General features: G+C 38.2%; 1 protein-coding gene across 7 annotated transcripts in view; it reads left to right on the top strand.

Moving 5' to 3' along the window:
• Positions 1–13,351, top strand: part of DPP8 (dipeptidyl peptidase 8) — a 62,185-nt gene extending 48,834 nt beyond the window's left edge. For 6 of the 7 annotated variants that reach the window (XM_055435626.2, XM_055435629.2, XM_055435625.2 and 3 more), the window contains 5 exons: positions 2,857–3,003; positions 4,202–4,354; positions 5,568–5,710; positions 6,690–6,801; positions 9,140–13,351. In XM_055435626.2, coding sequence (XP_055291601.1) covers positions 2,857–3,003; positions 4,202–4,354; positions 5,568–5,710; positions 6,690–6,801; positions 9,140–9,262 — 678 coding nt within the window. In that variant the 3' untranslated portion in view covers positions 9,263–13,351. Of the gene's footprint in view, positions 1–2,856; positions 3,004–3,389; positions 3,559–4,201; positions 4,355–5,567; positions 5,711–6,689; positions 6,802–9,139 lie in introns of those variants that run through there. The other variant, XM_055435631.2, reaches the window with a different exon arrangement.
• The last annotated feature ends 333 nt before the right edge of the window (positions 13,352–13,684 follow it).

Raw genomic sequence — 13,684 nt, 5'->3', positions numbered from 1 at the left:
TTGAAATAGCTCAACTGGAATTCCGTCACCTCGTAGTGATGCTTTCTAAGGCCCACTTGACTTCACATTCCAAGAGGTCTGGCTCTAGGTCAGTGATCACATTATCGTGACTATCTTGGTCGTGAAGATCTTTTTTGTACAATTCTTCTGTGTATTCTTGCCACCTCTTTTTAATATCTTCTGCTTCTATTAGGTCCATACCATTTCTGTCCTTTATCGAGCCCATCTTTGCATGAAATATTCCCTTGGAATCTCTAATTTTCTTGAAGAGATCTCTTGTTTTTCCTATTCTGTTGTTTTCCTCTGTTTCTTTGCATTGATCACTGAGGACGGCTTTCTTATCTCTCCTTGCTATTCTTTGGAACCCTGCATTCAGATGCTTATATCTTTCCTTTTCTCCTTTGCTTTTCGCTTCTCTTCTTTTCACAGCTATTTGTAAGGCCTCCTCAGACAGCCATTTTGCTTTTTTGCATTTCTTTTCCATGGGGATGGTCTTGGTCCCTGTCTCCTGTACAGTGTCACAAACCTCCGTCCAGAGTTCATCAGGCACTCTGTCTGTCAGATCTAGTCCCTTAAAGCTATTTCTCACTTCCACTGTATAATCATAAGGGATTTGATTTAGGTCATATCTGAATGGTCTAGTGGTTTTCCCTACTTTCTTCAAGTCTGAATTTGGCAATGAGGAGTTCATGATCTGAGCCACAGTCAGCTCCTGGTTTTGTTTTTGCTAACTGTATATAGCTTCTCTATCTTTGGCTGCAAAGAATATAATCAATCTGATTTCGATGTTGACCATCTGGTGATGTCCATGTGTAGAGTCTTCTCTTGTGTTGTTGGAAGAGGGTGTTTGCTATGACCAGTGCGTTCTCTTGACAAAACTCTATTAGCCTTTGCCCTGCTTCATTCCGTGCTCCAAGGCCAAATTTGCCTGTTACTCCAGGTGTTTCTTGACTTCCTACTTTTGCATTCCAGTCCCCTAGAATGAAAAGGACATCTTTTTTGGGTGTTAGTTCTAAAAGGTCTTGTAGGTCTTCATAGAACCATTCAACTTTGGCTTCTTCAGCGTTACTGGTTGGGGCATAGGCCTGGATTACTGTAATATTGAATGGTTTGCCTTGGAAACGAACAGAAATCATTCTGTCGTTTTTAAGATTGCATCCAAGTACTGCATTTCGGACTCTTTTGTTGACCATAATGGCTACTCCATTTCTTCTAAAGGATTCCTGCCCACAGTAGTAGATATAATGGTCATCTGAGTTAAATTCACCCATTCCAGTCCATTTTAATTCACTGATTCCTAGAATGTCTATGTTCACTCTTGCCATCTCCTGTTTGACCACTTCCAATTTGCCTTGATTCATGGACCTAACAGTCCAGGTTCCTATGCAATATTGCTCTTTACAGCACCGGACCTTGCTTCTATCACCAGTCACATCCACAACTGGGTATTGGTTTTGCTTTTGCTCCATCCCTTTATTCCTTCTAGAGTTACTTCTCCACTGAGCTCCAGTAGCATACTTGGCACCTACCGACCTGGGGAATTCCTCATTCAGTATCCTATCATTTTGCCCTTTAATACTGTTCATGGGGTTCTCAAGGCAAGTATACTGAAGTGGTTTGCCATTCCCTTCTCCAGTGGACCACATTCGGCTGTGGTCCATGTGATCAGATCGACTAGTTTCCTGTGATTATGATTTCAGTGTGTCTGCCCTCTGATGCCCCCTCGCAATACCTACCGTCTTATTTGGGTTTCTCTTACCTTGGGCGTGGGATATCTCTTCACAGCTGCTCCAAGAAAGCGCAGCCGCTGCACCTTACCTTGGATGAGGGGTGTCTCCTCAAGGCCGCCGCCCCTCCTGACCTTGAACGTGGAGTAGCTCCTCTCCGCCCTCCTGCGCCCGCGCAGCCACCGCCTATTGGATGTGGGGCAGCTCCTCTCGGCCGCGCCTCTTTGCGTGGTCCGTTGCACCGGGGCTGGCGTCTCTTGCGTCTGCGCCGCCAGGGCCGGCGTCTCTTGCCCCTCTGTGCTCTTAGTGTCCAACAAAACCTTGAACTTCTGTAGCCTTTTGCCGGTTAGTTAAAAGTCTTCTTTTCACTGGAGAGTTTACTTCTGGTGAAGCAATAAACTACATTTAATTTCTCAGTCATTTTGAAGTATAATTTCTAGGGTGCTAAAGTTTTTTTAAGAATTATCTTACCTTTTGCACTGATCTGTGTAACAGGAAAAAATAAGCTGATTGGTCACAGTATTTTATTAAAGTACTTAGGTTTTCCCTCTACTGGTCAGAGATAATCCCAGAAGATACAGGTAGGGAGAAAAAAAAAATGGTCCTGTTCCATCATTTGAAGGGTGCATTTCTTTCTCAGGGTAGAAGTATCATTTTAGTAACTTTTTTTATGGAATAGACTAAATCATTTATCTTATAGTAGTTAATATCTAGATTATAATTTTTAAGTCTGTAATTGTTCATTAATCCTCTGAACTTTGCATGTGAAGTTAAGAAAGAAAAGAAATAACATAAATGTGAAAAGATTTTAAGTTAATTTAAAAATATATCAGGGAAGGGGAAAGAGGGAGTTACTAAACAGTGACCATAAAATCTGAGTTATGCAAGATGAATAAGTTCTAGAGATCCACTGTGCAAAATTGTCTTATGATTAACAATATGGTGTTGTACACTTAAATTTTTAAGAGGGTCCATTTTATGTGTTTTTGCCAAGGGAAAATAATTTCATTTTATAGGCAAACTAATACTAAAAATGTAAGCTTTCTAGTTTTCGCAGCATCCTGCCTCTCTGATTTGCTTTTGTAGCTGCCATAGAATACATTTCACTGAAGCTGTCTTTCTTCCTCAGGTGCAGTTGGTGAATAATCGGTTTAAAGGAGTGAAGTACTTCCGACTGAACACCCTGGCCTCTCTGGGCTATGTGGTTGTGGTGATAGACAACAGGGGGTCTTGCCACCGAGGGCTTAAATTTGAAGGCGCCTTTAAGTATAAAATGGTGTGTGAGCATACCAGCATTTCTCTTTTAAAGACATTTGCATTTCTTGGTGCTTTGTTTGATGTGAAATCCCAGAGACAGAAATGGGGGAAGGGACTGTGAGTGAGTGTGTGTGTGAGCATGTGTTTGGGGTGGGAGGGAAGGCGCCACCTGATACGCACTAGGCTACTCCAGTCCACCTGTATGTAGCTTTGTGGAGCTGAGATAGAACCACTTTTACATAGAAACCCCCTCTCTTATGTCTAGTTTAGCCAGAAGGCATCACATTTAGTTTTCAGCATCCTGTACACTATTAAGAGGAATAATTGAGATTTGTTCTGTCCTCTGTGAAGAGAGAAACCAACTGGTTAGTGCCTTCCTTGTGACAAGCCTCTTTCTCTCTACAGGAAGCTTTAAATGCTACCTTTTAGAGATGCCCCATGTCCTTTCTGCTGCTTTGGGAAATGATGAGAATCCGATGTTCCTTTTGCACAGTAAGGCAGTTACTGTGTTTGCCAGTGTATTGGACATGCTGAGTAAGACATGGGGATTTTCTCCCACAGCCAGTTCTTTGACCTTATGTTGTATTCTCATGTAAGTTTTTGTTTTTATGTTTGTTTTTGGCTCAGTGAAGTGAGATTGTGTGCACTGGCAGGCCTAGTAATACAGACAGGGTGGTGGTGATAGGAATTAGGACTATATAGGACTTTAAAGAAACTGTATGTTCAATTCCTAGAGGTAGATAATGGGCAAAGAGGAGGACAAGACCTCAAGAGTGAGTCCTTCCACTTTATTGCATGAAGTTTTAAAGAGAAGTAAAGTGAGTCATCCACTTAAGGGGGCTAATTTTTTATCTTTGGGTATAGGAAGGCTTGTTACAAGGAAGATGCTGACCTCTTAGCAGACAACAGAACAAATGGAAATGGGCAATACCCATATGACAAAGGACATTTTGGGTTGCAGTAGGAAAGAACTTTGTGACTAAGGGGTAACTAAACTCTAGGACAGGCTAGCAACAGAAGCTATATTTTCCTATCTCTAAATAGAGTTAAAAAAATTTTTTTTCCAAGCCACAGAATCTCAATCAATAATAAGTTCTTTTCTAAAAAAAAAAACCACAGGTGTTTTTAGTAAGAACATCTGCCAGCTTTCAAAACACTCTTATAATGAGATTTTTATTTATCAGAATCAGTGAAATGTTCTCCCTTTTTTTTGACAGGGTCAAATAGAAATTGACGATCAAGTGGAAGGACTCCAGTATCTAGCCTCTCAATATGATTTCATTGACTTAGATCGTGTGGGCATCCATGGCTGGTCCTATGGAGGATACCTGTCCCTAATGGCGTTAATGCAGAGGTCAGATATCTTCAGGGTATGTGATTTCCTATGGTATTTCTTTTGCAATAAGGGTAGAATTTTCTATAAATTGAGATACGAGAAAAGAATCAATTTTCTGAAGTTGACAGTATTATGAAATGTTAGGGTTTGTGTGTTTAACAGCCATGAGAAATAATAGATTTATCTTGTCAACTTGTGGGATATATATTTATATTTCTTTATCTGTATATATCTGTATAAAATACTTGTCAGCTTGATCAGTTATTAGCTTTTAAAAGACATATGCCAAATATTATGGGAGATAATCATGATTAGGAAAACCCACATTTGTATTGGGTTGTTCTTAACTTGTTTAATTATTGGGCTACAGCCTCTGAGGGCAGGGATCTATTTGTCCTATATTGTATCCCCAGCAGCCAAGCACAGTGCTTGGTGCATAGTAGGTCCTCAGTAAATCTGTACCAAATGAATAAACTACTAAATATATAAGCAGTGATTACAACTTTATAAACAACCTCTTAGAAAAATGTTAGAAAAAAAATGCTAAAAACTTTTAAGAAAATGGAAATAATGAGTAGCATTTTTCTATTTTTAATATTTCATTAACATGATTTTATTTTACAGTGGAAATTATTTACTTTTAGGAATAAAAGTGATAGGGTTTTTGTATATTCAGATAATCTTTATTTATAATAGTAACCACAAAATGAAGTCTGAATGCTGCCATAATTTTCCCAGTCTTGCAGCTGTCAAGAAAATAATTATAATATTTAAATATAAAACTGTGTGGGAGCCTTAAATGAGACAAGTGTTTAGTACGTAAATATATTTCATTCATTGTTTTAAATTCTGTACTGCCAACAGAAGCTAAAAAACCAAAGAAGAAGAAAATGACTGCTCTTCTCATGTAAAGCTGACATGTGTCCCATATTTTTTCCTCAGCTTACACTGAGGCATTCCTGTGTTCTAGTTCATCCTCCTCTTCTAACGGAGACTCATGTTTATGTTTCATCCAGCCCAGGTTAAGGATTTAGTGTGTGGCACCGCTGTGGAACATGAAACTAGCTGACTCATTAAGTATCAAGTTCTTGACCTTGGCATTCCCCTTCGATTTTCTGAGTTGCCTGAGACCATAGTTGTGAGGAAAGCCTAAAGATAATTTTAGCCTATAAATTTGCAGTTATAGACTCTCGGTGTTAACCATTCTTTTCTGAACCACACTTGACTGTCACTATTACCTTCTGTAGGTTGCTATTGCTGGGGCCCCAGTCACTCTATGGATCTTCTATGATACAGGCTACACGGAACGTTATATGGGTCACCCTGACCAGAATGAACAGGGCTATTACTTAGGATCTGTGGCCATGCAAGCAGAAAAATTCCCCTCTGAGTAAGTTCAAGCTTTAAAATTATAAATTTAAAATTGTATTTTTTAAGATTGTCTTTAACAATAAGGAAAGCTACAAATGTGACAAAAATAAAACTAATATTTTATGGATTACTAGAAAGCATGGCTGTTTTCTTAAAGCTGAATTATAGGCCAGTTCATATAATTTGGGTTTTTTAGCAAGTTATATCGGAGAAGGCAATGGCAACCCACTCCAGTACTCTTGCCTGGAAAATCCCATGTGCAGAGGAGCCTGGTAGGCTGCACTCCATGGGGTTGCGAAGAGTAGGACACGACTGAGCAACTTCACTTTCACGCATCAGAGAAGGAAGTGGCAACCTACTCCAGTGTTCTTGCCTGGAGAGTCCTGAGGACGGGGGAGCCTGGTGGGCTGCCGTCTATGGGGTCGCACAGAGTCGGACACGACTGAAGCGACTTAGCAGCAGCAGCAGCAGCAAGTTATATTTGAAGCAGTTGCTTAAGTGCTTAAAGAAGCTTATTAATTAAGTATACCACTGTTTCCCTGGAGGAGGGCATGGCACCCCACTCCAGTATTCTTGCCTAGAGAATGTCCGTGGACAGAGGAGCCTGGCAGGCTACAGTGCATGGGGTCTCAAAGAGTTAGACATGACTGAGCAACTAAGCACAGCACACCACCACTGTTTCAGAGTGGAAAAAATCCCATTTCTTCTCACATAGATTTTACAAATAGCATATATGATTATTCTTTTTCTAGGGACATGCTGTAATTATTGATGTATGCTAATATCTTAATAGGAAATTGAACATATGATTTAATTTTTTTCATCACGTGTAGCATCTGGTTAATATATTACTAATTTAATATTGAAATGTTGAATCCTTATTCTAACATTACAGTATAAGGAAGTTATTGTAGTAGGTTATGGTTAGTTTTAACAAGTTAAGTAGTTTTCCCAAATACTCTATTTTACCTCATCCTCTAATATTTCCATTTCTCCAGACCAAATCGTTTACTACTCTTACATGGGTTCCTGGATGAGAATGTTCATTTTGCACACACCAGTATATTACTGAGTTTTTTAGTGAGGGCTGGAAAGCCATATGATTTACAGGTAAGTTCTTTTAATTTTCTGATTAAAATAGTCATGATTCATAATTGGTTACTTTGGAATATAATAAACTATGGAGTGCAGTTGAATTTTCAGCTGTGGCCACTCTCTGCTTAAGAGAACTGAAATAATAGGCTTAGTTCCAGTGCCTCTAGTTGGATAAAAGTTAAGATTCTATTGAAGTCAGGATGAAAACTGGCCTATCCGGTTACATGACTTGTGTATCTGTATCTGCTTTCAGTTTGTAATCGTGGACAAGATGACAGGAGTCCATTCACTATCCTCCTTTGCTTTCCTTCTTCCCCTTGGAAGGGTGAGGAAATGCTACTTGATTTCATTGTTGTAAAGGATTTTTAGGACCTGAATATATGGTCTTTTAATTTTCTTCTATTTTATATTGACACTGGAGCAGAAACCAAAAGTTAGCCACTTCCGTTGCTCCATTATTAAAAAAAAAAAAAGCTTTTAAGAGAAACCATTCTTCCTTTTCTTCCTTATTTCTACTCCTTGCATGGATTATATGCTCCTAAGAAATGAAAAATGTTACTTTTCCTTCTTTTATGTTTTAGTTGACATTTATTTAGGTAAACTATGAGATATTTGGCTATTGCATCAGTTTTCAAGGGTCTCAGGACCCTTTTATATACCAAAAAGTTTTTGTTCACGTGAGTTATGTCTGTGAGTGTTGCTTTTATATTGACTAAGAAAATCTTAAAATATTTATTTAACAATGATAAACTATTATTACATGTTAGCACAGATCGCATTTTTTTAATGGAGGAAAAACAATTTAAACTTTACTGAGAAAGTAGTACTGTTTTACATATTTGTAAATCCCTTTAATATCTGGCTTAATAAGAACACACCTCAATGCTCATATCAACTTCCATGTATAGTCTGTTGTTGAAATGTTGTTTTGGCTAAAGTAAATGAAGAAATTTCGCCCTCACAAAATACCTAGCTAAGAAATGGGAGTAATATTTTAGCTTTTTCAGGTAAGAATGGCTGTTCTTCTTTGTTGCTACACTGAAACTGGACAAATGGTAGTTTCTTAAAGGTTAGTTTTAGTGTGGAATCTGAAGCCATATCTGTAAACTTTTCATGCTCTGGTATAGTCTGTTGGGTTGATCTTGTACTTCAGATGCATCTTTTATCCACGCATTGGTCATCTGGAAAACACTGGTTCACTTCTAAGTGTTGACTCATTTCATCATGCAATATTTTTAAAATCACATACATTAATACTACCACTGATCACAACAGAAAAGTCTTCCAGGTATTGGGAAACTCATGAAATAGTAGTGGTAGATGCAAGTTTTCCAAAATTCTAATTTTCACTTAAAATCTTGAAATTTATCACTAGCAACAAATACTGTCAATGTTATCTTTGAAGTAGCCAGCTCACATTATTTTTGAGAAAATGTTTGCCAAATAGCCAAGTCTGAATTACCGTAGATGTCTTTCTTTCAAGTGAGAAAACGGAGTTCCATTTAAAAGCTCAGTTTTAGAGACCCTGGTAATCCAGTGGTTAAGACGCCACACTTCCAGTGCAGGGGGCATGGTTTCGATCCCTGGTTGGGGACTTAGAGCTTGCATGCCTCAAGGCACAGATAAAAGAAAGAAAACAGTTGTACAAGTCTTTTCCTTCAGACATCCTGTAGCAGAATGTGCTTTATGCATTCTGCCCATTTTATCACCACAGAATAATACAAAAAGACCTCTGCTCAAGGGTTGCAGTTTAATAAAATTCTAAATTTTACTTCTACTGAGATGAAGCTGGCATTTTTTCTTCTTTGCTAAAGCGTATGTCACTAGTGTGATTCATGCTGAGGCACCAGCAGCTCTGCCCCACCACTGCCTTTCATTACCAGTGCAGATGCCAGCACAGCGAATAAACGCGTATTCTCTAACGTCTTAGTTTTGTTCTGAAAGTAGTTTTGACCCTGTGTATCCCTTGAAAGGGTTTCTGAAGACTCCAGAAGTCTGCAAACCACACTTGGAGAACTATCAATCCTTCTGTAAGCTTAGAGGTACATAGAGAATTACACACAGAAGAGGGACTTCCCCAGCAGTTCAGTGGTTGAGATGCCACACTTCCAGTGCAGGGGGCGTGGGTTCCTACCTTGGACAGGAACTAAAAGCCTACCTATCATGGGGCGTGGCCAAAAAATTTTTTTTAATGAAAATAAAAGGAGGGGGCCTTTACATTGGAGGTGTGTATGCAATATATTTGAAAAGCTCTGCTCCATGTTATTAATCCTGTAGAAAATCTCTGGAAAGCTTTGGAAGGACATACTAAGTTCTTAATTTTTGCATTTTAATTTTGTTGTTGTTTTTTAAGATCTATCCTCAGGAGAGACACAGCATAAGAGTTCCTGAATCTGGAGAACATTATGAACTGCATCTTTTGCACTACCTTCAAGAAAACCTTGGATCACGTATTGCTGCTCTGAAAGTGATATAATTTTGACCTGTGTAGAACTCTGGTATACACTGGCTGTTAACCAAATGAGGAAGTTTAAATTTAATCAATAGAGAATTGATCATCACATTTTGGTACTTGCCACATAACATCTACTTCTGAAAGTATATCTGGTGCCATGCAGGTGTTTACAGCTTGTGGATAGTAATCTAATACTTTAACCATACACACGCAAAATTAAATGACACATATTCCTAAGGGACCCAGCAATACCTTGAGAATCACTGAAAGAAATAAGACATTAGCACCGTGTATTCATACTACCTTATTTTCATTTTTAATAGCATTATGAAACCTCATGGACTTAGTGTATTTTTACAGCATATTTTGAGTTTGTTAAAATATGATGAAATTAGTGATTGGCTTGGTTCAATTCCAGAATCTCTGACTAGTTACAGATTTGATAGCACTTAAATGTAATTGAATCGCTTCTGCTTCATTGCTTGGGGTGTATCCAGCATGTTATAAACTAATCACTATTAAACCTATGACTTAACCAATCATTAATGATTGTTCAAGGTTAAGTTAGTGGCCTCCTAAAGACACTTAATTTGTTTCATTCAAACTGACCAGTTTTTAGCCAATTTAAATTGTATCTAGTATAAATGGTCCTCTTTGATGATATGACCTAGTGGGTTTTTCTTTTCACATAAAGGCAAGTAACTGTATATGTAGCATGATTATAATATTGATAATTACAGGCAGGAAAATTTTAATCAGACAATTAGAGCTTAAATATTTGCAGGCAGTTCCTTTCCCTTTGGGAAAAGAAAAAAGTACACATTCACTCGTATTCTTCAGAAAATTTAGTGGTGCCGTTTTCCATTGGGTATTTCCTCATAGAAATGTTTCAGAGTTTTAGGGCAATGGAAGGGAATTTTGGTGGAGTCGGGGAAACCAGGGTGTGGAGAATGGCAAGGAGAGAAGGCAAGGGTCTGCTTAAGAACTAAGTAGAAGTATAATCTGACCAAAAATACTCATGAAAAAGTTTAAGAACTGAAATTTAAACTCCTCGAATATTAGCTAAGGAAACCAGAATTAAGAAATCACTCTCTTGCCAAGAGTTACAGATTAACATTATTCAGGGGAAGAAAAGCTCCTTACAGTTACTGTTAATTTCTAATTCTAATTTTTTGTTATTTTCTTCTTAATTTTGGAAGCCTTACAAATTGAAACTTTCTCTAACCTTTATAAATTATTTGAGCATTATTTAAATATTGTGATCTTAAAATACAGAGGTTTCCAGACAACCTCTTTACCATAAACTGATCCCCAGCCAGCCATGACTCTCTTTTTCAGTGTTTTTTAAGCAATTTCTTGAATGGTCATGACATTTTCCTGATTTAGCCCTAGCGCTTGACTAGTAAGGGAGCTCATAGTGCTGACGGTGCTGATTGGGATCTGTCATCTTAGAATCTTGGGGTGCTGGCTGGGTCACCTTGGAGCCAGTGTCAGAGAAGGCACCCAAGAGTTTGACCCTTTTTATCACAAGCCTCAGTGTTTGGAAAGTCGTTATCAGTACTTCTAAACAGTGTTCCAAAAGAAAAAAATTTTACTCTCTCTCACCATTACAGAGTGAATAGATTCCTATCCTGGAGAGCACAGCCTCCATTAGTAAAGATAACTGTGCTTGAGATGTGGACTTCGTCTGTGAGGGCCACAAGGGAGGTGGGAGAGGTCCAGAGATGGCAGGGTGACCTGGTGGTTCTGTCCGTGGAGAGGGATTGGGTTTTGCTGTTTTTGTATTTATACTGTATTATAGGTACCACACTTTTCCCTATGACTGTATATGTATTGATTTTCTTGTTTATGATATTTTCCCATGCTGAGATATGTTTATATTCTTTTCAATGTTAAATTAAATTGATTTGGGTAATATTCTTCCCCAAGAAACTATTTTCCCCCATGACTTAAGTTTGTATCTAATTACTGAAGACGATTTTTGCTTGTGGACCTAGTTGGCCTCCAAGGATATATCCTTATGTAACATGCAAAGTAGAAATGGTATACAGTAGCTTTTAGACAGCTATTCATTTGAAACCTCCTACCCAATATGGCTGTGTTTTCAAAATGGCATCTCGTATTTTACCAAAACAAACCTTAAAGGAACCTCATAGACTCTCAGATTCACAGGTATTTTCCTTTTGCATCTTGCCATCTGCTTTCCTCCATCACAAGGAATGCTTCTGTTATCATTCCCTGTCAGTCAGTTAAAGGCCATTCTCCTTCTCTGGAGGGGGAAAATACCTGACTGAATTTGCATGCTGAAAGACAACTTGACTGAATTTGATTTTTAAAATCAGTGTGAAAAACATGGTCAATTCAGGCAGTCTGTAGAAACCTCACTAAAACTGTTTGTACCCTGTGTATGGGCAACAAACTAAAAGGCAAGAGTATAGCAGCATTTTTAGTGAGAACCAAAAAGCACTAGGTTAAACATCAAGGGGGAGTTTTGCAGGTTTGATAATTGGGTGCACTTGAACAAACATCAGGTAGGTATGGTTGCTTGTGTGTTGAGCAGAGAGACTCAAGATCTGATTCATCTGGGATGCTTTTGAAAAGAAATGCACTCTTGAACCTCACTCTTAGAAATTTGGATTTGGTTGATTAAGCAGAGACCCGGAATCTGCATTTCTAACAAGCTTTCCAGGTGACTCTAAAGTCATTTGTGGGGCTACTTTAAGAAACTCTCCTATAGGACTGAGTTGGATTAAGAAAATAATAGATGGTTTTTACACTGGACTGATTTTCAAGAACCTAAAACAATAGTCAAGATAGCTCCTCATACAATAATTATTGGCCGTGTTTTCACTCTGAAAGAAGCAGAAGGTATCATTAACTGTATCTCCCCTTGGTCTGGAGATTAATTTTGGAATGAAGGTTTTTCCCTCTTGCTATTCCTGGCTTGTTTCCAATGCCTCATACATAAGAAGAAGAAGTCATGATGCATGCATGATTTTTCAGAAGAATGAGGTAATAGATACTGATGCTTACTTTTACTGGTTTTATTTCTTAAAGAAAAGTGTATCCCACCTCTCTGTAACATTGTTCTCTCTTTAGGTGGAATGATTCCTATGAGATCTCTCATTACTATAGAATTACAGAACTTTCAAGCTATTATATCTTTGATATAATCTGATGTTCTCGTTTTTTAGAGGAGGAACCTCCATATAGAGAGGAGAAAATAAACCCATGGCCACATAGCCCCTTAGTGCTTTGTCGGTATTAGACTACATCCAGATATCCCAGCTCATGGAAGTTAAATGGTATGCAGAAAAGGCAAATTTTTAAAGAAGTATTTATTAATATATTCCTATGAAACATTTTAAAGATAACATGAAATGGTTAATTTTTCCATTCTGAAGTAAATGCTAGGCATGCTTATTAATGAAGCAGTACTTCTAATTAGTATATGACATTCTGAAGTTAATTAGAATTGTTACACTCAATGTGTCTTCCTGGGTGTAGTGGGAGGTTTGGGGCTTGGGATATAAAGTGTTTGTTTAAGCCTAGGAACCCAAATTAGAGCTATTTAAAGTAAGCAAAGAAAAAAAAAATAAATAAAGTAAGCAAAGAGACATGGCCATATCTAAACTAAGATATGGAAGCTGAGTGTCCATTCCCTGCAGACATAGGAAATTTTCCTCACTTTCACCTTTCCACAGCCCAACCTCGCCTATCCATCTTGCAGCCTAAAATATGGAGGCATGTTAGTGCAAGGTGCTGGCTCCAGTTTTTTCTTACTTTGTCAAAAGACAGTTCTAGGTAATCATTTAAGAAGTCCCTCACAGAGAGAGAGAAGTAGTGTTTGTATGTTTGTTTTTAAATAACCCAAATACAAATTTATGTTGTATTCAGCACAATTGGAGTTCAGGTCTTTAATTTTAGAACATAAAGTGCCTGCTGTTTTAAGCGTTGACTTGTATAAAAAGAACTGCATGTCTCACTCCAGTAAGTTTATGGGTTTTCTCATTTTCAGCTACATGGCTTTTAATCATGTAAAGTGAAACATTAGTTTTGTTGCATTTTATTACAGGTTCTTTGTTGCAATAAAGATGCTGCTAAAATTAATTGATGTAAATGTCCCTTTTTCCCCCATTCCGCATTCGTACACTCTTGCCTTGACTGGTGGCAACCGTGACTGGTTAAAACACAGAAACAATATCATGTGCTTGCAGTGGAGGATGGAGACTGCAAGGTGATTGGTTCCATGTGGTTTCTAGTATAGATACTAACCAAAGATACATCCAGCCTTCCTTGATAGTTCAGTTGGTAAAGAAATCTGCCTGCAATGCAGGAGACCCTGGTTCAATTCCTGAATCAGGAAGATCCCCTGGAGAAGGGATAGGCTACCCACTCCAGTATTCTTGGGCTTTCCCTATGGCTCAGCTGGTAAAGAATCCG

The sequence above is a fragment of the Moschus berezovskii genome, chromosome 9 (assembly GCF_049115385.1).
Source record: "Moschus berezovskii isolate FMDL1 chromosome 9, NW_MosBer_1.0, whole genome shotgun sequence".
NCBI classification, from domain to species: domain Eukaryota; kingdom Metazoa; phylum Chordata; class Mammalia; order Artiodactyla; family Moschidae; genus Moschus; species Moschus berezovskii.
The sequence above is the reverse complement of the archived record's forward strand: the minus strand, read 5'-3'. Positions and strand labels throughout refer to the sequence as shown.